The 23600-nt window shown below is 54.6% G+C and overlaps 4 protein-coding genes across 14 annotated transcripts in view; 2 read left to right on the forward strand and 2 right to left on the reverse strand.

Annotated features, from left to right (window-relative positions):
* The window catches only part of Rusc2 (RUN and SH3 domain containing 2), a 44696-nt gene extending 43915 nt beyond the window's left edge, over positions 1 to 781 (forward strand). For all 3 annotated transcript variants that reach the window (XM_060378569.1, XM_060378579.1, XM_021658451.2), the window contains one exon: positions 80 to 781. In XM_060378569.1, coding sequence (XP_060234552.1) covers positions 80 to 281 — 202 coding nt within the window. In that variant the 3' untranslated portion in view covers positions 282 to 781. The remainder of the gene's footprint in view (positions 1 to 79) is intronic.
* On the reverse strand, positions 714 to 7477 carry Cimip2b (ciliary microtubule inner protein 2B). Of its 6 annotated transcripts, none has more exons than XM_060378601.1 (6): positions 7217 to 7477; positions 1854 to 2071; positions 1590 to 1783; positions 1433 to 1484; positions 1159 to 1356; positions 714 to 963 (listed from the first exon to the last, which is right to left on the reverse strand). In XM_060378601.1, the coding sequence occupies exons 2-6, from the start codon at positions 2035 to 2037 to the stop codon at positions 875 to 877; spliced, it is 717 nt and encodes a 238-aa protein (XP_060234584.1). In that variant the 5' UTR covers positions 2038 to 2071; positions 7217 to 7477; the 3' UTR covers positions 714 to 874. The 6 variants fall into 6 exon arrangements, with proteins under 6 accessions (XP_060234584.1, XP_060234593.1, XP_021514132.2 ...); XM_060378610.1 differs by lacking the exon at positions 7217 to 7477 and adding an exon at positions 7049 to 7209; XM_021658457.2 differs by lacking the exon at positions 7217 to 7477 and adding an exon at positions 2639 to 4230 and having other exon boundaries at positions 1159 to 1313; positions 1436 to 1484.
* Positions 7478 to 8648: 1171 nt separating this feature from the next.
* Positions 8649 to 13243, forward strand: Tesk1 (testis associated actin remodelling kinase 1). The gene is made up of 10 exons (XM_021658452.2): positions 8649 to 8857; positions 8988 to 9109; positions 9197 to 9245; positions 9781 to 9927; positions 10249 to 10331; positions 10487 to 10577; positions 10734 to 10817; positions 10901 to 10990; positions 11097 to 11226; positions 11764 to 13243. Exons 1-10 carry the CDS (start codon positions 8654 to 8656, stop codon positions 12645 to 12647), a joined length of 1884 nt encoding a protein of 627 aa, XP_021514127.1. The 5' UTR covers positions 8649 to 8653; the 3' UTR covers positions 12648 to 13243.
* Cd72 (CD72 molecule) lies at positions 12888 to 20321 on the reverse strand. 4 transcript variants are annotated; one of them, XM_060378596.1, is made up of 9 exons: positions 20148 to 20318; positions 19968 to 20075; positions 19378 to 19452; positions 18877 to 18966; positions 18174 to 18503; positions 15072 to 15223; positions 14398 to 14507; positions 13435 to 13589; positions 12888 to 13200 (listed from the first exon to the last, which is right to left on the reverse strand). In XM_060378596.1, exons 1-9 carry the CDS (start codon positions 20227 to 20229, stop codon positions 13193 to 13195), a joined length of 1110 nt encoding a protein of 369 aa, XP_060234579.1. In that variant the 5' UTR covers positions 20230 to 20318; the 3' UTR covers positions 12888 to 13192. The 4 variants fall into 4 exon arrangements, with proteins under 4 accessions (XP_060234579.1, XP_060234577.1, XP_060234574.1 ...); XM_060378594.1 differs by having other exon boundaries at positions 13435 to 13565; positions 19968 to 20321; XM_060378591.1 differs by having other exon boundaries at positions 19968 to 20319.
* Positions 20322 to 23600: the final 3279 nt, after the last annotated feature.

Genomic DNA, 23600 nt, shown 5'->3' on the forward strand with positions numbered 1-23600 from the left:
GTACGGCCAGGGAGGTGGAGCACTGGGGAGCCAGCCTGGCTTTTTATAGGGCTTCTCTGACCACCGCTTGTTTCTCCAGCGAGGTGCAGGCCCTGTGCCACCATCTGGCGACAGGCCCTGGACAGCTGAGCTTCCACAAAGGAGATGTCCTCCAGGTGCTGGGCCCAGCTGGAGGAGACTGGCTGCGCTGCAGCCGTGGCACTGACACTGGCTTGGTACCTCTGGCCTATGTGACATTGACCCCAACTCCGAGTTCACCTCCTGGAAGCAGCCAAAACTGAGGCCTTGTGCATGCTGGTGGCCTCAGGGACCCTCATTTCCCCCGAGACTCAGAGCCTGAGGGTCCTGCCCAAGCCCTCAGGCTTGGCCACAAAAAGTAGACTGAGAGCTGGGGCCACGCACCCCCGTGCTGGCACCTGCTCCTCTGCGCAGTATTAATTACTCCTCAACTGTCCCAGCGACTTTGTCCGAACCTCCACCCAGGAAGAGAGGGGAGGGACACGGTGCCAGGCTGCAAAGATTTTTCCTGGCCCATCTGGGCCAACACTTCCATGGGTGTAGACAAGTCTGGAGGGAGGGGGCCCAGAGGTCATTTGTAGGTTCACTAGGCTGAGGGATAGTGAGGATGGTTAACAGTGTTGGGGCAGTCCTAAGCCTGCCGTGCTGTAAATAGGCAGTGGTAGTGCCTGGTCGCCAGACAGGAGGGGCCAGGCTTCTGTTTGTGTATTTATTTATTTATTTATTTATTACGCCTATTAATAAAAGGTGCTCAGCCTCCAAACCATTTTCTTTGTGCCCCTCCCCCACCTGCCTGTCATCCTTCCAAAAGGGCCACTGGGATCGGATGAAAGGAGAGAGCTTGAAATCCAGGTACTTAAGCCAGTGGCTGTCTCTGAGTGGTGCTGAGGCCCAGAGCATCATGGGTGAGGTGCCCAAATGTACCACCAAACTGGAATTTATATCCTGTATGGCCAAGAGAGTCTGTCACGTGTAGCCAAAGGCATGAGAAGTCCACTTCCTTCTCAGCCAGTTGCATAGTCTCCAACCTGCGAGCTGCCCAGTCGTCCTCTCGAAAGGAACACCTCTCCATGCCTGTTCCCCAGACCAGCCCACCTGCACACACATCGCTGTTCCCAAAGTCCCACAGGCGCTTCTCACCTGGTATGTAGCCTCCATAGTGAGGCAGAAGACCCAGGCTCTGAAAGCTGGGCCTGGGAAGGGGGGAGAGAGGTTTGGGATCCTTCGGCGCCCTGCCCCGTGAGCATGTCTGCCCAAATTCCTGCAGTGCCTGGTTGGTGAGCACAGGGAAGCCGGAGCCAAAGAAGAAGCGGGCACGGGGCACATAGCCAGTGAAGCCTGCGGGGGCGGAGGGAGGGCGCTGAGTCACGACATTGGGGGATCTCACCAGGCCTTTGCTCCCTCCCCCCCTCACCTGACATGAAGAACTTCTGGGGGTCTGTATCATCCATGGAGTACGGGGAAGCCTTGTGAGAGAAGGAGACAGCTGGCAGCCAGGCCCATGCCCGGCATGCTCGGCGTCCCCACGCCTGCGCACAAACGCCCACCCCCTACTGGCCTTCCCGCCTCACTTGTCCCACGGTCTGCTTCAGCACTGGCTCCTCGGCCTCCGGCCCATGGCCTTTCTCCTCTCTTTCTCCCTTGGCCTCCCTCGGCAGCTCATGACTGGCCTGCTCCCCACACCTCTGTGTGAAGTCATTCATAGCTTCCGCCCAGACCTGGTTGCAGTTCTTGGCAAAAATGAACTGCGCCTGTGGTATAAAACCTAACAGAAAGATGTGTTAGTTCAGGACACAAGCTCTGGTAAGGGACCCCATTCCGACCTCTGTACGCACCTGTGTACCCAGGGATTATGTGGGAGCCGAGCCGTTCATGGCCACGCCTGGGAGGTAGCCTGGAGATGACAGGACACTGAGGAGACCGGATGGGCGGCAGAAGAGTGCGGCGCGCGGGAGGCCAGGCCACGCCTGGAGCGCCTCGGAGTAGCTGACCAGTCACCTGCCCGTAGGGCTGGCCCATGCTGAACCGAAGTAGTGGGCAGTGTCCTGTGTACCTGAAGCAAAGGGTCCGCCGCGTTAGCTCCAAGGCTGACGCAGGCCGCAGAGCCCTGCTTGTGGTGTGTGCTTGCAGCAAGTGTTTCCTCTTAGGCAGGGTCTCTGTAGCCTAGGCTCACCAAACACTTTTTGATCCTTCTGCACCCTACCCCACGCTGGGATCAGGAGGGTGCCAACCGCCCCGCGCCCCCAGCTTGAATTCATAGGTCATTTGTTGTTCTTTGTCTCTTTTACCTACTATGGACTGAACCTTGAGCGCTGTCTGTGCTGGGAAACCGTTAGCCGCTGAAGCTGCCATCTCCCAGCCACCGAGCAAGCATCTCGAAGCCCTCTGCTGTTTCCAGCCCTCCCTCCCTGCTTTCACCGTTCCCATGGAGAAGACAACACACAGCTTTGTTAGATGCAGCTATTCTAATTCTCCATTCCGCTTTCCATACAACACCACAGACACCCCAGTTCTCAGATCAAGATGGCAACTCGACCCCAGTGTCAGCGGACCAGCTCCTCTGCCCCCACGGCCCAATTCCCAGAAGCAAGCAGGAGGGTGACCTGGGGAGAAGTCTTACCCCGGAATATAATGCGGACTGTGAGAGCTGAGCCCTGGGATGAAGGTGTTGACCACAGCCATGGGAACCCAAGCAGTTCCTTTTATTTCCCTTCCAGAAGGGACTCTGGGCCTTGTGTACTGTGTCCAGGGCTATGGGGCCAGAGGAAGGGGCGGGCCGAGGGTGGAGAAGGAAGGCATTGGAGTGGGGATTGCTAGGGTAACGCCGCAGAGCTGGAGAGTGGCAGACTTCTCAGTCTGCCCTGGGACCCAGGCCTGTCCTGTCCTGTCACACGGGGCAGGGCAGAGACCGAGGGGAACAGCTGCCCGGTGCCATCCCAAGAAAGCCTCTAGGCGGGAGATGAGGAGATGAGCCCTGGAGGGCCATTTGGTGCTATCTCCCAGGAGTTCCATCTTGAGGCCCTTCCTGGCTGAAGAGAGGACTGTGGTGCTCTGTGAAGCTTGTGGGAAGAGCTGGAGTTCTACAGAAAAGGGGCTTCAAGGAGAGCTTGAGTTTTTCAGAGTGGGGATAATGGCAGCAGGGGACATGGCAGTCCTAGAGTCTAGACTGACCACTAAAATAATTTGCATTAACACAAGGATTACTTACTGTAATCTGAATCATCGCTCACCAACATGGCATGCTCGGCTAAGCCCCCTGAGGATGGCAGAACGCAGCATACAGGAGTCCCACAAGCTACTGGGAAGACTGAGCCAACGGCAGATGGCACTGTGTGCCCTCTCCGCTCCTCAACGCAGATTAGTGTTCAGCAAGGCGCAGGGGCCGGAAACCCAGGCACAAGTCAGGCAAGTCCTTGCCATCCAAGTGTGCACCCCAGGACACAAATACATTGTTAACTCAGTAGAGTGTGAAGCCAGAATTGCGGAGTCCAGGCAAGAACTGAGGCATGAGGCCAGGCAGGCTTTGACTCCGATCTGAGGGAGCAGGTACCTTAACTTCCTTTGGTCCCAACTTTTCCAGACTACGGTGTGAAGTTAAAATAGCCGCGCTCACAAAGGCTGAGGGTCAGCGGCCTCACTGAGGTGGCAAAAGAAGTGGCTCCTAGGGCTCAATTTCTTCCCACCACAATGTTTCAGCTTCTGACACATGGAGCATCAGTGAATGGTAACCCAGTGGGTGTGGGGCAGGGGTGCTTCTACTAAGGGGCTTCAGGGAAGGGGAGTCAGGTGAGGATCAAGGCGGCAAGCAAAGTTTGCTTTTAAAAATGGACTAGATTCTACGCGTGGGCTTCTGGCACTGCGGGCAAGATGGAGGGGGTGTGCTGCAGCCGATGGGTCCTGAGGAGTAGCCTTAGCTCCGCAGAAAGGGACACACAAATGAAATGAGGCTGCTTTCTAACTGGTCCTCGGAGTGATGGGGGACACCTCAGCAGACATCTTGAACCCTCGAGAATGCTTACTGGGGACAAAGCCTCAATACATCAGGGGTGGAATAGATGGAGTAGAAAGGCCAAGTCTTTGATAGTCACACTGAGCCACTAAGGTGACCAACCTTTCTATTCTGTTATTTTAAGGCCACTTTCTTTTACTTAGAGCCAGAAGCATCATTACTTGAAGACTGAAAACTAAACAGGCTCAGAGCTAAATGCTAGCACTTGGGAGGCTGAGGCAGGAGGATTGCCTGCCTGGGCTACATAACAAGACTCTGGTTCAAAACAAACAGCTGGCTCAGACTTTAGCTCCGCTGAGTAGTGACCTCACTCAGTAGCGACCTCGCCCACAGTCATTACACCCCAGTTTTCTCGACTATACCACAGGAATATGGAGTTACTGCCTCACAGAGTGAAGTAGACAGCAGGCGCTCAGTGTCTATTCTGTGCTAAGTTGCTACCTTAACAGCAAGCATAATATTTGACGGAAATGGGGAAAGCAGAGGCAAAGGCAGTCATGGAGGTGGGGGAAATTGGAAACTGGAAAGGTTAGAATTCAAAGCTGAGAATTCTTTCCTCAGGGGGTGGGGAGAGGGTAGCTGAAGACAGTCACATGTAGGCCAGGATAGCTTCACACTCACTATGTAGTTGTGGGTGACCTTGAACCGCTGATCCTCCTGCCTCCAACTCCTGAGCTATGATTATAGGCGTGGGGCACCAAATCTGGCTAGAGATTAAGATTTTTCTGCAGAAGAGATGGCAGCAGTTGGAACCAGGGCTGCGCTATAGGGAACCCATGCCCTGAAGTGAAGTGGTTCAGTGGAAGGTCACTTGCCTTAGGGCCTGAAGGCAGCTCAGTTGGCCGAGTGCCTCATGCTTGCAGCCCGAGTGTAGGCCCTATTGTTGCATTCACTATGTGTGGTACCACCCACCCCATAATCACAGCACTTGGGGGATAGAAGCAAGAGGATTGGGCGAAGAGGCCAAAGTCATCCCTAACTGTATAGGGAGTGTGAGGTTAGCCTGGGCTACATGAGAAACACCACACTAGATCTGCTTAGATCTGTGTTATTTGTGTGAGAACGTGTGCTCTGGTGGGTAGGGCTTATTACTCCATCCGGGTAAAGAATGTTTCCAAGCCCTTCAAGAGGATCCTAACCTGGGAAAACGGTAACAGTGCTAGTGGAAGACAAGCTCATTGCCTCCATGCCTCCCTCCACAGGGGTCACCACAGTAACAGCTTTCATGAGAGCTGCCATACCCAGTGACCAGTGTGGGGTGAGGCTGCCCACCTATAAAATGGAGGCCCAGAGCTTGCCCGTGCCACACAGCCTACTGGGTCAGACGGCAATCACAGCTTCCTGTCCTCCCCTCATCCTGTCCCAGAACTGCGCTTAGGTTTCATGGGGATTCCAGGTCAACCGCTTGACTGGTCAGCCAGCCCTCAGCAAGCGTACACAGTGCCTCCCACCTGTGATCTCAACCCTCTGCAGAGTAACGATTGCTGAGAGCTCAGAGCCAGCCTGGGCTACAGAGCGAAAACATTCATTTCACCCCACCCCACCCCCAAAAACAGTAAAAACAGAAAAGCATAAGACCTTGAAAAAATTCTACCAAAATTGCAACAAGAAGTGAAAAGACTATATTCCCCCAATTTACAAATATCTGTTAAAAAAAAAACCAAAGTAGTTTTAAAAAGTTTTTACAAAGTTGGCTCAGTGGTTAAGAGCACTGGCTGCTCTCCCAAAGGGCCTGGGTTCAACTCCCAGCACCCATACGGCAGCTCACAGCTGTCTGTAACTCCAGTTCCAGAGGATCCAAAACCCTCACAAACGTGCAGGCAGGTAAAACACCCACACACATAAAACAACAAAACTATTATGGGAAGATGTGGAGAATAGACAAGATATTTCAAAAGTAAGAGCTTATCAAGAGCTAAATAAGGATCTCATTTAGAGATTGATTGAAATAGACAATTTGAAATTTTTAAAAATCCAACAAAAAGAAAAATGTGAGCAACTAGATATTGATACTAAGAAATTATTGTTTGGTTTGATTTGGCTTAATTTTAAAAAGCTTTTGCTATGTAGCCTAGACTGGCCTCAAACTCATGATCCTCCTGCCTCTGCCTCCTGAGTATTGGGATTATAGCTATTCATATGACTTTTATTCTTGTTTTTTACATTTTATTTTTTTATTATTGCATGTGTGTGATGTGAGAGGGCACATATGTTAAGACACATGCGGAGGCCAGAGGATAAGTCTGAGGAACTGATTCGCTTTCAACCTTTGCCCGCATTGCAGGCTTCAAGTGGCTGAAGCAAACGCTGCCTGCTGAGCCTCTTCCCAGCCCTATTGTTAGTTTTAGAGGTACAGCACTAACACTAATTTTGTTTAATGAAATCAGTAATATACGGAAATATTCATTGATAAGACAATGCCATAGATATGCACCAAATAACTGGGGCAGGGGCAGACATATGGATGAACTAAGACTGGCCACGAATTACTCCCAGGATAGTCACAGCACAGAAAGTATCTGAAAGCAGGTACATTTACATGTGAAAAGGAAGGTAGTGTGTGTGCACACGCGCGTGTGGGCACACATGCATGTCCTACCTGTATGTTTTGACCATCAATCATCATTACTGATGACAATAATCTACCTTCTACCCTCATGAGCTACACACACACACACACACACACACACACACACACACACGACTTTCTGCTGCACCTCCCAGGGGAATTAACATTCCCTCCTCTTTTGTTAGTGCTCTTCTAGTTCAGTCTTTCATCCCTAGCAGATGGAATCACCACACAACACAGCCTTCTCTCTCACTGTAACCACCACATCACTCTTCCTCATTCAGCCTGAAATTGCTCTCACAAGCATTAATCCTCAAATATAAATAACGGGCCAGAATCCAGTGTCAGTAACATGATGAGGTTAATTATTCTATAGGCACAAATTTCTGATGTCGGTAGACTTCACACAAACTATAGAAAACAGCCCCTCCCCCAAGCATGGTAGCACATACTTGTAATCCCAGCACAGGAGTATCACGAATTCAAAGCCAGAGCTACAGAGCAACACCTGCTTCAATCTCTACCCAAAAGGTCACAAATAGCTTCTCAGCGTTGGCTCTGATTTAATACGATGAGTATGTTCTGCTGAGACCAAAGACCCTGGAAAAACAAACACGCACTGGCGCACTCCACGGTCTCCGGAACGACTGTGCACGACTGATTCTTCTCTCTCCAGACCTGTGTGATTCCTTCCCTTATACGGTGCACCGCAGCTGGCTCGCTCGCCCCTGGAGGCCGCCTCGCTCCGTTCTGCCGCGAGGTGGCAGGACGCGGCTCAGGGGCGCCGAGACTCAGCGGGACCCAGCGACGTCACTCAGCCCTGGCGCTGATTGGCTGGTCACCGTGACCTTGGGGGGAGGAGCCAGAGGCAGCGCCGGAAACCGCGGGCGGGCGAAAGCCACGTCCCGAGGCTGGGCATGCGCACTCCGCGGTCCCAACCGCTGAGGAGGCCCGTGCACCGCCGCCTCTGGCCTGAGGGGGCGTCCTCGCGTCCGGCGGTGCGGGGCGCAGCCTGCGGGCAGGGTCACAGCGCCGCGGGCTGGCGGGAGCGAGGGGAGGAGTCACCTTGCGAGGAGGGGTCACAATGACTCGCCGGGTCACTCGGAGGGGTGTCTCTCAGTGAGGGGGACTCGGGGAGGAGGGTGCGGCGCGGGGGCTCCGGGCACGCACTCATGTGGCAGGGTCGTCCCGGGAACGGTTCCCCAGGCGGAGAGCGGGCTCCGCGGGGCGGCGGCCTCTGAGGGGCGCGATCGCCGCGGGTGGGCCTGGCGGAGGGAGGGGCCTCCCCGCAGGTGCCGGCTGCTCAGAGAGGGTCGTCAGGACAAAGAAAGGGGGAGCGGCCCGGGCGCAGCGCCGGAACCCGAACTTTACTTGGGCGCCCCGGGATGGAGTGAGGGGGGGTCGGGGCAGGGATGCGGCGGCCGGAGGCTCCCGACAGCGCCGAGCACCGCGACCGCCCGAGAAGGCAGGTGTGAGCGAGCCCCGAGACTTAGGGTGTCGGGGTCAGAAGACCCTAGAGATGGGCAGTCTGGGTGGGGCGCAGACGGGGCGGGCAGCGGAGCTGATCCTTGGCGCCCGGGGCGCGGACGGGTTCGCGCCCGCAGTCGAGCCTTAGGTCCTGGTTCACGCCCCGGCCTACGCGGGGGTGCGCACCTGAGGGGGCGTGGCCGGCCGCGGCCCGGGCGCCAAGGAGTTAACGGCAGAGCGGGCCCGGCCCCGCCCCGGGCAGGCCGCGCAGCCTGAGCCCGGCGGCGGAGCGGAGCAGCAGCCGCCCGCCCGCCTCCGCCCGCGGGGAGCCCGCCCGCCGGCGCCCGGGAGCGCCGCCGCCCGGCCCAGGCCCAGGCCCCGCGCAGAGCGGAGCGCCGCGGCGTCCCCCCGGGCCCAGCTCGCCGGCGCGGCGGGGGCGGGCCCAGGGCCTTCGGCAGGTCTCCCAGGAGTCCTCCGGGCGGGAGTCCCGGCGCCCGGGATCGGGTTGGGCCGGCGCCCATGGCGAGCGCGGCCTGCCCGGGTCCCGGGGACCCGGCCATGTGAAGCAGGCCCGGGCTGGGGGCCCGGCCATGGCCGGGGAACGGCCCCCACTGCGGGGCCCTGGGCCCGGAGAGGCTCCGGGGGAGGGGCCGGGGGGCGCAGGCGGAGGCCCGGGCCGGGGCCGGCCCTCCTCCTACCGGGCCCTCCGCAGCGCCGTGTCCAGCCTGGCGCGTGTGGACGATTTCGACTGCGCAGAGAAGATCGGGGCGGGTTTCTTCTCTGAAGTCTACAAGGTAGGACCCGCGGCGCGGGCAGAGGGGCGGGACCGAGCCTTGGACCGGAGGCTAGAACTTAAGGGCCCACAGCCTGGGTTAGAGATCCCATGCTTGAGCTAGGGGCACACACCGACCCTTGCCGCCCTAGGTTCGGCACCGACAGTCGGGGCAAGTCATGGTGCTGAAGATGAACAAGCTCCCCAGTAACCGGAGCAACACGCTAAGGGAGGTGCAGCTGATGAACCGGCTCCGGCACCCCAACATCCTCAGGTGAACGGCCTAGCCTCTTGCAAGAGGGAGATGCGGTGGAGCCCGGCTCACACAGCCTGTCCTTGTCTCCTCCCCGTCTTCCTTCAGGTTCATGGGGGTCTGTGTGCACCAGGGGCAGCTGCACGCTCTTACAGAGGTAAGCGTTATCCACAGCCAGGAAGGAGAGGAGGCGCCACACCTCCCAGGGAAAGTGCCAGTGGGCTTGGTGGAGCTACAGGGAAATTAAAAAGATGCCTGGGGGGAACCTCAGGACCTCCAACTGGAAACTTCCTCAACTTCCCTTTGGGCAAACCGCCTGCTAGAATCCTCAGCGGGAGCCATTCTGTGTATCCCGGGGAACAGTGCTGACCCGTAGAACTTTGTGCCATGATGGACATATTTTGTATCTGTGCCCAACACGGGAGCCTCTAGCCCCATATGGACCAGACTAAGCAAGAGCTGTATGACAAAAGAATTGAATGTCTGATTTATTTAAATGGTTTGCTGACATAGCTGCACAGAGCTACCTTGAGGGACAGGGCAGCCTAGTATACAAACGGGAACCGTGGAGCGCAGACTCAGCTTCTGAGCTGTATGAGCCTCCCGAGTGTCACCTGTCTTATGAGTGGCAGCCACAGAATATAGACTGAAGCCCTGGCATTCGGTCCCCCTTTCTTTCCCCTGCGCCCCAGTATATGAATGGGGGCACCCTGGAGCAGCTGCTCAGCTCGCCAGAACCCCTGTCCTGGCCAGTCAGGCTCCACCTAGCACTGGACATTGCACAAGGCCTACGGTACCTCCACTCCAAAGGTGTGTTTCACCGAGACCTCACGTCCAAGGTAGGCTGGCCAAGGTGGGGGGGGGGCACAAAGGAGGGTCTGAAAGACTGCTAGCTGTAACTGGCCTGTGGGTGTTGGCTGGTAGATATGTTAGGATGTTGGGGTGACAGGCGTTGCACATCATTCTTTAATGATGGACAGGGATGGCATGAGGCTCCTGGGACTAAGGATCACACTGAGTACTGAATGGTGTTACAGTGGGGGGGCATTGGAGAAGTGGAAGGGGAGGTTGGGGTAATGCGTAGGGACACGGGACTTTGGGTATACTGGAAGACGAGAGAGCAGGTGATGGGTGTGTGAGGATGCTTATGTGTGTGTCAGAACTGTCTGGTCCGAAGGGAAGACGGAGGCTTCACAGCTGTTGTGGGTGACTTTGGCCTGGCTGAAAAGATTCCTGTGTATAGGTGAGGTGAACGCCCTTCATACCCAAGCCTCCCAGGGTCCCTATACAGAGTGAAACCCCCATGGTACTTCATGTGGGTGGAGAGGGGCTTGCCCCGTCCCCTTTTGCTTGGGGGAGATGTCTGAATAGGAGTTTCTGACCACCCTGCCCCTGCAGGGAAGGGGCAAGGAAGGAGCCATTGGCTGTGGTGGGCTCCCCATACTGGATGGCTCCAGAGGTGTTGCGGGGAGAGCTGTATGATGAGAAGGTAAGAGCCTCAAGTCCCCCAGAGACCTTTAGAGCCCATCCAACGGCCCTGCTGAACATTCAGGGAGCCCCAGCCTTCACCTTACCTCGCTGTCGCCCTTCCCAACAAGACAAGTGCCAACTGCTCCCCTTGGCATGGCCCGTCTCCCACCCCCAGGCCGATGTCTTCGCCTTTGGGATTGTCGTCTGTGAGCTCATCGCCCGAGTACCTGCCGACCCTGACTACCTACCCCGAACTGAGGTGAGGTAACCTCCACTCTGGGAGCCTCAATCCAAGGAGAGCCCAGGGCAGGCCAGCTGTTAGCCCCTCCTCTGTCTTCACAGGACTTTGGCCTGGACGTGCCTGCGTTTAGAACACTGGTGGGAAATGACTGCCCACTGCCTTTCCTGCTTCTGGCCATCCACTGCTGCAGCGTAAGCTTCTTGTCCCTCCCTGACCCCTGCCCGTGAGCTGTCTTTTGAGTCCCAGGTGATGGTGAGAGGAAAACTGACCATCCTCAACCCTGTTTTCATCTATCAGATGGAACCCAGCACCCGAGCCCCTTTTACTGAAATTACCCAGCACCTGGAACAGATCCTGGAGCAGCTGCCTGAGCCCACACCCCCCTCCAAGACGCCCCTTGCCAAGGCTCCCTTGCCATACAGTCAGGGTAAGTGAGCATGACCTTGGCCAGCAGAAGTCCGCCTTTCCTGAGAGTCAGCTCTCTGGAGGAAGCCGCTCAGTGGATCTGTTAGCTGAGAAGGCTGGGTGGGAGTCAGGTGGGCTCAGGCGGGATGGAGAGCGTCTCCTAGAAGATGTTTTTCTATGGCTAGAGCCCACGGAAGCAGAGGTAGGAAACAAGGTCGAGAGGAAGCTGGAAGGAAGGGCTGGTGAGATTTGGCTCATCAGGTAAAGGCATTTGTATAAGGACCTCAGGATCTACATCATGGGAGCAGAGAACTGACTCCTGAAAGTTGTCCTCTGACCTGTGACCTCCACTGACAACTTCAATGTTCTGTGGTTCACACAGGCGAGCACACAGACACCTGGATTATTTATTTATTTGTTTACTTATTAAGAAAAGTAGCTGGAAACAGCAGCCCTCCTTTCCAGAGCCCCTGTAGGACTCCACCACTTTCCTGGAGAATAATGGCCTCAGCTCTGAGCAGATGCTGAGAACAGTGATCACACACCTCTCTTTCTACAGGTTCTGTTCCAAGAGGAGGTCCCTCTGCCACACTTCCCAGGCCGGACCCCCGGCTCTCCCGAAGCCGGTCAGACCTCTTCCTGCCACCTTCACCAGAGTCACCCCCCAGCTGGGGGGACAGTCTAACACGAGTCAATCCCTTCTCCCTACGGGAAGACCTGAGGGGTGGGAAGATCAAACTCCTGGACACACCCTGCAAGCCAGCCAGTCTGCTGCCCCTGGTACCACCATCGCCACTGACCTCCACCCAGCTGCCCTTGGTGACCACTCCGGAGACCCTGGTCCAGCCTGAGACCCCTGTTCGCCGCTGTCGCTCACTGCCCTCATCCCCTGAGCTCCCCCGGCGGATGGAGACTGTACTGCCAGGTCCTGGCCCGCCCCCTATGGGCCCCTCAGCTGAAGAAAAGATGGAGTGTGAGGGCAGCAGCCCTGAGTCAGAACCCCCAGGGCCAGCCCCCCAGCTGCCTCTGGCTGTGGCCACTGACAACTTCATCAGCACGTGTTCCTCAGCCTCTCAACCCTGGTCTCGATCAGGACCTCCCCTCAATAATAACCCCCCTGCTGTGGTGGTACACTCCCCACAGGGCTGGGCTGGGGAGCCCTGGAGCCGGGCACAGCATAGCCTTCCCCGGGCAGCGGCCCTGGAGCGGACAGAACCCTCGCCGCCCCCATCAGCTCCCCGGGAGCCAGAGGAGGGGCTGCCCTGCCCTGGCTGCTGCCTTGGCCCCTTCAGCTTTGGCTTCCTATCCATGTGCCCCCGCCCTACCCCAGCTGTTGCCCGCTACCGCAACTTGAACTGTGAGGCGGGCAGTCTTCTCTGCCACCGAGGGCATCATGCCAAGCCACCCACACCCAGCCTGCAGCTGCCTGGGGCACGCTCTTAGCACTGAGGCCAGTGATCTCAGGCTCCCAACCTTGGCCTTCAGGGTACCCTGTAAGGACAGAGCGCACTTGCTGGGCAATGTCAGCCCCAGATGGGTTGACTGGCTCTTCTCCCCGTCTAGGGGAGCCTCAGCATGGTCTCAATGGGCAGAGCACTTCTGTCCGACTTCTGGGTTTGCTATCCCGTCGGGATCACCAATCTAGACACAGCATTGCTGATACACGAGACTAACACATGCAAATTATTTAAAAATATTTCAATAAAACTGCCTGGCTGGCTCCGGGCCATCCATCTACTCAGCGCTGCGCCCTGCCCTGACCCATCTCTGGTTTGGGAAGTTCTTAAGGAAGATCAGAGTCTTTTCTGGAGGCCTCTTTACTCTTCCCAGGAATGATCCAGTTTCTGGAGCAGCTTTCAAGCAGGCAGCAGGTTGCCAGACCAGGATCAGCCCTTAGCCGGGCATGCCCAAGAGTGAGGGTAGCCGGAGCAATAGCAGTGTGAAGAATTGGCAGGCCGTAGGTTAAGGATGTAGGTCAAAGCTCTTGTTCACGTGTCTGGAAAAATAAAGCATCAGTGAGTTCCAGTTGGCTTCATTAACCCTCATCCAGTTCCTCTGTGTTCTCCCGGCTCCCTTTCTGTCCCAGGCCAGGCCTGTCCCCATTCTCTGCCGAGGCTGCCCTGTATACAGTGAGCCCTGAAGGTGGTGGGTGTGACACATGAGGGAACAGGTTTCCTTCTGTCCCCTGGGACTCTGCTGTAAGCACATGCCCAAGCTCGCTCATGCTTACCCATTTCAGTGGAGATGTCAGGAAACCTGAAAGCCTCCAGCTCACAAATGCAGGGATAAAGCTCACTACACGTATTTAGTTGTCTTCTCCATGTCCTACTCCATGCAGCGTATGCTATCCTGTTACAATTTCTGCTTGGAGAATTAGGTCCAGACCTGGTGAGCAGAACTGAGATACACTCTTGACCCGTGCAAGGCCCTCCCTCCCCCTTGCTCTTTGCACGCATGGTTCAGGAACAGGTTTCTAACTTCAGGCCTTAAGAGCACAGGGAAAAACCATGTAAGGAGCTGGCGCGATGGTGCCTGCCTGTAATCGGAGCGCCTGAGAGGCCACACTATGAAGTGAGACCCCCAACTCCAGGAAGTGGCCGCCCTACTTGAGGATTCCTGGAGAAAACTAGCTACTCTGCTCGTGCTCTCTCCTGGGGCAGTTCTAGTGCCCCAGTTGGCGTGGACTAAAGTGCAGCCTGAGTCTGGGCAGCCTGTCAAGGCTGAGCCTGTTCAGTGCCAGCGCTGCTCTGGCTGTGAAGCCTTGCTAAATCCTCAGCTCTTCCGATAGATGACACAGACCTCAACCTAATAATTTGGTTTTTGAGATGAGGAAGAGGGGCTCTTGCTATGTAGCACAGGGTGGCCTTAACTCAGAATCCTGCCTCCCCCTCCTGAGTGCTAGAATTGCAGGAACGTGCCACTAATAAGCGCTGGAGACTCCCAGTACTGTGGATGTAAGATGGAGGAAGAATGCAGGCCAGTGAGAAAGCTCAGCAGGTGCCGGGGGAAGCCCGACCTGAGGGCAAGCCCTGGGGCCCGCCTGGCACCCCTCTCCCACACATTTTCTTTAACATCTTAAGCAGTTGTTAATCAGAAGAATTGAGAATCACAGTACTGATTTGTGGAAGCATTTTGGGAGCAGGACTTAAGGAAGAAATATTGTTAAGGCTTTCTGAGAGACTGAGTTGACTACCTCTGCTTCTTCGTATTTTGCATATAGTAATCTTCATAATTGCTTGTCTGCTGGATCCAATATGACTTTGAAACATTTAGCAAATCCTCTAAGCCATCGGGCAGAAGAACCTGAGGGGGTTCAGAGAGGCATGTGAAGAACAATGAGAATATGGAATGAAATGGAGACACCCTAGGGGGGGGGGCTATGAGTTTTACTTAGCAGGAGGCTGTGCCCCTTTAGCACATGAGTTAATTGCGCCTGCATCTTTCCAGTGCTGCCAGATATAGGCTCACTCTCCGTTTCACCTCCAAGAAGAGTAAGAATTTGAAGTGGAGTCAGTCTGAACTCCTGGTCCCAGATAATCGAGTGTCAGGGGTCTGGCGCCACTGAGAGGCACAAGACTCAGTGAAGAATTAAGCCGTCAAGGGGTAGGCTAGCAAGCCAAGACACCACTAAAGTGGAGATGCTTAGACGTTTCAGTTCTCACCAATGCTAAGCAATCGGAGCCGTGGGACAACACACAACTAAGATGCCAAAGCTGTTGCTATACTTACTGCCAAATAGTGTGACTGTCCATGTCTGTCACAGGGAAGCAATGCAAACCATGCCGTGTGCGCAGGTGTGCACTGCCATTCCTGACTCAATGACACACCCCTTCACACACTCCACCTCATGGATAGAGGCATGCTCACCTGATAAGAATATTTAGAAGTTAGTGTGAATACAGCCAGTTTGGAGGACAGAGATGTGCAGTATTTTTGGCTCTCCTCCCAACTTCTGAGAGTATGTGAGACGTAAAAGCATCTTCTCTCTTGTTGTAGCCACCCCAGTGGACAGCAGGAGTCTGCAAAGCAGAAAAAAGATGACAGCCACAACACTTGGGATAAAGTGAACAATTGGCCAGCTGGTTGCTAACAATCATCCCTAAGGGCTACGCTAGAGGATGTCTTCATCAGCTTTAGTCCTTGATCTTTGCAATCTTTTTGCCCCTTCTGGAAACATTTTGCTTCTTAACAGTATAGGGAGATTATTCTAGCAGAGTTGGTGTCCCTGATTTCTGAAAGATTAAAATCTGCCCTGACACTGGCCAACCTTGTCTAGCTTCCACATTGATCAATGGGCTCCTCATTCATTCATTTACTCATTCATTCATTCACTCCCATTTACTCCCTAACATCTCCACCACACGTACAGAGCTTTGCCACACTCCTCCAGCCCGGGGCCACATCTCACTCCACAATGCTGTAAACAGACAGACTTGATTCCTGTGTTTCTAAGATTATGAGTACTCTCCATTTCCACATCTCCACTTTAAATGCCTATCTCTTATTGTCTGGGTTTCCTTTAAGAAATGAAGTCTTTCTTTAACATCCCACACCCCACTCTGCTCTTGATCCCAATCACCATCTTATCAGTCTTAGCCCCATCACTCAGAAATCATGCCCTGTCTGCTGACTCGCTCTCTCCCTTCTCTCTCTTATCTACATTTTCTTATGTCTCCATCCAGCTTCCTTTACCGGCTGTTCTGTACTGCGGCAATTTTTAAAATTTGGCATGACTGATTTGAAGAGAGGGAGAGAATAAGAAACATGCAGAAAGGTAGGCAAGGCTTTGAAAACTACATTAAAGAGAGAGCAGAGACATGTAGCCTAGGCTGGGCTCAAATGCCTCAACTTCCTGCCTCAGCTTCCTAAATGCTAATGTTACGTGCCACCATGTCTGGCTAAAGATTTTTTTTATTGTTTTATTAAAAGGAATAGAAAATAATGTTAAATTTTGCATAGAGAAGTTTCGCTTTCCATCCACGTTCTGTGTTTGGGCACACATTGAAATGTATCAGACCCCATCACCGCTTAGATAACTAATTAGAATGGTTAGAATGGCTAGTCCAGGACAGCGTGATCAGATTTGTGTTTTTTTAAGGATTTCCCCATAACTAGGGTTGAGTCAGTGGTTAGAGCATTTGCCACACAAGCATGAGAACCAAACTTTAGATCCCCAGAGGCTGAGTGAGGTGGCTGGAATGAGAGTGGCCTTCATAGGCTCAGCCATTTGCATGCTCGGTCCCAGCTGGTGCAACTGTTTGGGAAGGACTAGGAGGTGTGGCCTTGTGGAAGGAGGCGTGTCACTGGGTCAGGCTTTGAGGTCTCAGAAGACTCCTGCTACCCCCAGTGTTCTCTCTGTCTCCTGCGGATCTGTGGATCAAGATGTGAGCTCTCAGCTGTCTCTGCCACCCCACCTTTGCTCTGCCATCATGGGCTCCAGCCCTCTGAAACCACAAACCCAATTCAGCACTTTCTTTTGTAAGTTGCCTTGGTCTTGGTGTTTTGTCACAGCAATGGAAGAGTAACTGAGACATGCGGTGACTGTCAGGTGAGTGGCAGCCCTCCTGTCATAACTGCCTTGGAAGGCAGTGTCAGGGAATCCTCACAGAAATCTGACTAGACCCATATTGATGAGATCTGGGTTTGACTGAGATACCCTGCTACAATGACTAAAGTAGAAGAACAATCAAGCATGAGTCTCTGCATGACCCGTGCACACACAAACACATGAGTACATACACACATGCAACATGCATGAAACACACACACACACAAATGGACAAAAGAGAAAATAAAAATATAAAAGGAAGAATTCTTCTGGTGCCATTGTGAATGATGAACTCCATTTGTGTGGGGTGAGGGTAGTTAAGATAAAAATTCAGCTGTGGCAGTTGTCCTAAAAAGACTGGGATCTGCAAAATGCAAACACCATACAGCCTTGGTGGAGTTGCCCGAGATGATAATTGTGCCCCTGACTGAAGAGGATGGAAACAGCAGTGGGAAGGGGGGAGCTGCCTACTACAGACCAGAGTCTCAGCGGATCAAGATGATGAATTGTGCAATTTGTCATACCTGATGCAGGCCCAGACTAGCTGTCAGTTGAGTGTTTATTCAGACTAGTGCAGCAGGACCGGGGAGAACAAGAGGGGGTGTTTGGGAAAGGGACCCTGAGACCCAACATGGATAGGGAGAGGGGTGAGAAGAAGAGTTGGCTGTTGGAAAAAAAAGAAAACTGGGACTCCACTGGCTAGATGCCTTGGGAAGGTGGAAGAGTAGAGAAACCTGTTGGGCTGGGTGGCCGCAATCAGAGCAGGTGTCTGCAAGCAAACGGTGAACACATGAGCAGCTGGGATGGCAAGGTCTCAAGTATAGCTATGGGAATGCTGGCAGCACTGGCGTGGGACTGAGAGTCATGGAAAGTAAGGAGGTTAAGAAGAGGGGCTGGGAGATGTCTCAGTAATTAATGTGTTTGCCACAAAAGTATTCCCAAATGGTGGCACACACACACACACACACAAACGGAGGGGGGGTGAAAGAGAGGGAGATGGGAGAGGAGAGAGAGGCACACACTCACATTCACACACACGGAAAAGAAGCATAAGGAAATGAGAGCTAAGAGCATGTGCCTGTGATCTTGCTATCTTAAGCTTGGTGGAAGCATCTAGATGTCCCCTGAGTCATAAAGAGATTTGGACAATGTGTGTGAGTCACTAGAGACAGCTTCCTCTTCTCTTCCCTCTCATGATCTGCCACAGCGCTGGTGCATCCCCTAAATCCAGTGTGCAGCTCGGTCCTCCTCAGTAGCCAAGTCACGTAGCCCAGCTCAGCCACTGCTCTGGTTCGCTGCCCCTTTCCTGAACAACTCACTGGCCCCTGAGACCTAGACAGACCCAGCACAAGCGACTCCTGGATTCAGTCCCTTTCTCACAGGCCACTCCCCCATCTCCCTGATCCCAGGGGGTCAGATACCTGGACAGGTGAAGAAAGGCCTCAGCTTGTCCTGCATGTTTCTCCACCTCTGGCTCTGTTCCTGCCTCTGCCGCTCCTCTCTCTCTAAGTTCTCCCTGGTCCTCTGTCCCTCCGACTGGCAGGCCTGTAGCTGCTGCTCAGTGGTCTCATGAATCTTCTGCTTCTCCTGTAACGTGTCCTGACTCAAGGTCAGCTCTCTCTGAGACTCCTGAAGATCCACCTCCTTCTGTCCTAGCTGTACTGTCTTCTCCCTGAGCTGCTGCTGCAAGCTGCTGTTGGTGGCTTCCAAGATCCTGGTCACCTGCCGGAATTGCTGAGACACCTGCAGATCTGTTTGGCATAGGAGAGACTGGCTGGGTTAGCAATACACATCTGTATCTCAATCCAGGGAAGGCTGAGATAGGAAGATAGCAAATTCGAGGCCAGCCTGGGCTATATATGGAGACTAGTGTGGGTAAGGGGAAGAGGGGGTAAAGAGAAACTTGAGGTCACTTCCTCCAGCTACACCCTGGCACCCTAAAACTTCAGTATTCTAAATATAGGATCTGGCTGAATTTAGGATCCGAGTTTAAGGAAATCCTGAGCTGGGAGGAAGGCAGGACACTCCAGGACAGACCTGAGCCTTCCTGAAGAAAGGCTACTTGGGGGAGAGAAGGGAAGATGTTCAGAATGAAGAGGGGGAAATGGGGGCACCCACACTCACAGCGAACTCCCAGGCAGATGACAGCCATCCCTAACATCAGGCAGGCCAGGAGAAGGCCAAGCAAGAAGTATTGCAGGCAGACTGTGGGACCTGAGGGGACACGGATGATGGGCAGTTAGCCCCAGGGAAGAATGTATACAGTGAGACCGAGAGAATGAAAGCATTCCTACACGGGCTTTGTGTGGCTGGGAGCTAGGGACTGCAGCTGGTGAGAAGTGAGAGGGACATTACCCGGCAGAAGAAACGAAATTCCATACAGGGAAAGGGACAATCGGAACAGGGAAATTATTATCTGGATTGATAGGTAATGGAGTGGCTGGGCTGAGGTTGAAGTCCCATAGGCTCACCGGGCACAACCGAGCTCCACCCCTCCGGGATGCACACACGGGCACAAGGAGCCGGGCATGCCTGCCCTGCACCCACAGGCCAGGCAACTAGTGAATGGTGCGCTGGGCTGCAGGCCAGGCCAGGCGGCGAGGGAGGGGTGCTGGGAATACGTACACGGGGGAATCCAGCCCACGGCGGACAGCTTCGCAGAGCTCCAGGACGCAGTGTTTGGCTGCTCTGACTTGACCCCTGCCAAAGGGAGCGCCCAAAGAGAGGGTGGAAAGTCCCGGTAACCTCCCTTCTCCCCACCCCCACACCATGCCGAGAGATTGTCCTGGGCTGAGTGGGACAGCCTGTCACTCTGGGGACCTCATCTGCTGCCCCTGGGGGCCCCTGTGGGCTTTGGGATGGACCCAGTTCACTCCTGCTTAACCCCAGAAGTTCCACACAGGGAGGTCCTCACCCAAAAGCCCTTCTGTGTCGCCTTAGCACACCCCTGTCACATACCTCTCCTTTATCTCCTCCTTACTGTCTCCTTAGGGGTTCTGTCTGTGACCCTTCATCCTTTTCCACATCCTTCCCACTGCCGTTTCCCACCGAAACCCATCTCACACCACCGGGCTGCCCTGGTCCTGGCACCAGCTTCGGGTGAGAACCCTTCTGTCTTCCCCTGGCTCTCACAGAGGGCCATGCTTCTTTCTCCAAGACTGCTCTGCACTCCCCAGGTGAAGACACCCTCCACGGACACCGCTGGGCCTCCTTACCTGCTTTGTCCACTAATGCAGGGGAAGCCCAGCCTGATGGCACCCCTGGGACTGAGGACACTTGCACATTTTCATAGGTGAGTTCCCCATCCTCATAGGCCTCGCCGTCTGTAAAGGTAAAGGTCCAAAGTAGGTGTCCAGAACGAGGGATGGGATGGGACTGAAGGAGGCAGGCCTTACCCTGTCCCATGTGGTTAGACAAGCTGCTCTTCAAGGGCCCCTTCACAAAGCGCAGGTCTGCGTAGGTGATGGCGTCAGCCATGGCACAGGTTACCTCTACCTCCCGGGCACTCAGCTGATCGACTGGCCCACACCTCCCCGCCGCTCCCCTCTCCTCGGCATTGCGTTCTCTGTGAGTGGAAGGCTCAGCGCTTTGCACTGTGACGACAAGTCACGAAAGAGGAAGGCTCTGGCAGATGGACTCAGTGAAGCAGAAGAGGCTCTTGGGTTGGAGCCAGGGGGCCATAGAGGGACACTGGAGTCCAAATTACAGGTGCCAAAGCTAGCCTGGACCTGTGTCCAGCCAGAGGCCCTCCTTGTGTATCCTAGGCTCGATTTGGCCTCCACTGTGCTAAAGATCCTTGCACAGGTCCCTGTGTGTTCACTGGCTGGCCACCCCGTCCTGACTGCCAGTCGCTGAGATCTGTCAATGCAGAGTTGGGACTCTTTTGTTCTTAACCGACCCAGGACATTACCCCAATCACTGCTCCAGGCTGCAGCTTCATCCTCAACCATCGGATCTGGGGTTCCGACCATGGAACCTTACTCCTCCTTGTTCTGGGGTTTCCAGTAGACCCATGGGCTACCAGGAGGAGGTCTTTCATTTGGTGGCTCAGATAAGGCTCATGTTCCCCGTTTAGCATGGAGTGCTTTTGAGGTGAGCCTGACTCCTCTCCTGCTTGCTGACCTGTCAGTCAGAAGCCATTCCTGGGGATGTGACAGCCTTTTGGAGGGTGCAAGGGAGGCAGGAGCAAGCTGGTTTTCCCCTGTGAACACCCAGCCTCCCCCCTTCATCGCCTCCCCACACCGCTGTGTACGTGACCACACCTGTGCACAGGTGTCTCCTTCCCACCCACCTTCCCTTGACCTCCTGTGGACGCCTCTGTGCTCCCACATGGAACCCTCTCAGGAATCAGTGTCTACCCGGCAGCTGCTCAGGGGCAGCTCTGGACTGGGCTGAAGTACTAGCCTGGAGCACAGGTAGATCCCACACACCCTCTAGGGCGGGGAGAGGGAACTATGAGTGTAGGATTCAAAAGGGACTTGGTGGGCTAGAGAGATAGCTCAATGTTTAGAAGTACTGTTTCCATTCCCACCACCCACATGGCCATTCGCAGCCACCTGTAGCTCCAGTTCCAGGGGATCTGATACCCTCTTCTCACCACCCTGGGCACCATGCTCGCACTGTACAGCATACATACAACTAAAACACTCATACACATAAGATAAAACAAAACTTAAAAAAAGAAGGGGCTGGGCGGTGGTGGCGCATGCCTGTGATCCCAGAGCCCGGGAGGCAGAGGCTGGCGAATCTGGTGAGTTTGAGGCCAGCCTACAGAGTGCGCTCCAGGACAGCCAGGTCTACACAGAGAAACCCTGCCTCAAAAAACAAAAACAAACAAACAAACAAAAAACAAAAAACAAAGATGAAAGAGGAGGAAGAGAAAGAGGAGGCAAAGGAGGAGGAGGAAGGGGGCAGCGGCTGTGGCTTCCTAGGTAGAAGTAAGGCAAAGAGATTTCCCCTTGTTCTAGTTACGTTCTTCCCCTATAAGGGCCGGCGGCTAGAGGTGCAGTGGGCTCAGTGGAACAGTGGAAATGTGACAGTCTGGGCACAGTTCTCACATAGACACACACAAAACCCAAACATTGATCCACCATGCTCATCACCACGATTTCATCTCGGCAATCAGGAGGCAGAGGCAGGTGCAGGGAATCCCTGTGAGTCAGAGGCTAGCCTGGTCTACACAATGAGTTCTAGGCTGCCCAGGGTTATATACTGAGACCCTGTCCTAAAGAGAGACACAGAGAGGGAGTGACAAGAAGAGGCTTTTAGAGGAGACTACCAAGCCCACTCAATGATTGTAGGTGAGGAGGTGAAGAGGAACTTGCAGACAGTGGCAGGAAAGAGGACTGTGAGAGAGAGGGCAGTGCCCAGGGTGCTCCTGATGTGCTCTGACTACAACGTGGCCTCTTATGAGAGTCCCAAATGCCCTCATGGCTTGGGGGTTGAAGTGAGCTGAAACCGGATGAGATTTGGAAGTGAGGAAACTCACCCCCTTTGGGCCACATCTGACCCACCACCACCAGCAGCTGTCCTGCAGCTGTGGGGAGGAAAAAAGAAAGGGAAAGTTCCTGGCCACGAGGTGCCAGCTCATGTGACTAGTGGTGTTTGGCGGGGCCAGCTGATGTCGGGAGAGCTTTTTGACAGTGGCACAGTAGAGCCTGCCTGCACCAGAGAAAGTGGCCCCTGAGGCTGAGGAGCAAGCACACCATCACCTGAGGAAGGTGTCCGAGGGGAGGCAGGTGGATACGTGGTGTGCGTGTGTGTGTGTGTGTGTGTCTGTGTCTGTGTCTGTGTGTGCGTGCGTGCATGCTCTGTGGCCTGTGGGGGGGGTTGTCTGTGGGACATAAGTGTCTACATCAAAGTCCCCCTGGAGAACGACACTCAATGGGCCCGTGTGGGCTGCGGCTGCTGGTGAGAGTTGTCATCTTTTGCCATCTTCAAAGAAGCCATCATGGGTCAAGACAACAGGTTTGCACGTTCTTTCTTGAGGTTCGTTTCCTACGGCTTCTCGGCAGCTGTTAACGGTCCCTGCTCATTAAAGTTTCCAACAGCCAGGGCCTCCCCCAGATACTGGGCAGCGGAGTGGTGACTCCCCGGGGGCCCGTGTGCAGTGTGAGAGTGAGTGGGAGGGCACAGAGCAGCTGGTGTTGGGGATGGGCTGGCTGGGACAGCCAGGGCGGTGCCTCTGTGCTCCACAGGGTGTGGGGGCGGCCAGAGCGTGAGTGACTCTAAGGACCTGGCAGGGTTCTGAGGACTTGAGACAATGTCTCAGTTCTGAGAACCCATTACACAGGTGACTATGACCTGAATGTCAGGTAAGCTGCCCAAGCGCATCTTCTCATACGGAGAACAGCATCTGTGAGAGCACATCTAGATGGAGCGGGGCGGAGTGGCCCAGCACGCCCAAATGGCCTTACACGTCTTCATCAGCACGGGTCTGGTTTCCCTCCTCTTTAGCCCTTTTGGTGATGCTGAACTGTCTCTTCATGAACTCCCTTCAGTCTGTCAGCTTGCAGTGTCCACGTCGAAGACTCCTAGGGAATGAATGTGACAGATCCTGTGGGCTGAGGATGCCTGTGAGGGCTCCTGTCTATATGCCTTGATTGACATATGGGAGCCGAGTAAGGGGAGCAATTCTCGCCCTTCCTGGCTGTACATGAAGGTCTTTGTATTGGCATTCTCATTACCTTTCAAAGCTGGACATGCAAAAGGGGGTCTGATCCCCAATTCTACCCACTGTCCAGATGTCAGGAACACTAGGGCTTTAGGAACTGAAAGGTCAGAGCTGTGCATTTCAGGATCACAGTCACCTAAGATCTGATAGCCTGCGGACAAACGCCAAATCATTG

Source organism: Meriones unguiculatus, chromosome 1 (genome assembly GCF_030254825.1).
Source record: "Meriones unguiculatus strain TT.TT164.6M chromosome 1, Bangor_MerUng_6.1, whole genome shotgun sequence".
Classification (NCBI taxonomy): domain Eukaryota; kingdom Metazoa; phylum Chordata; class Mammalia; order Rodentia; family Muridae; genus Meriones; species Meriones unguiculatus.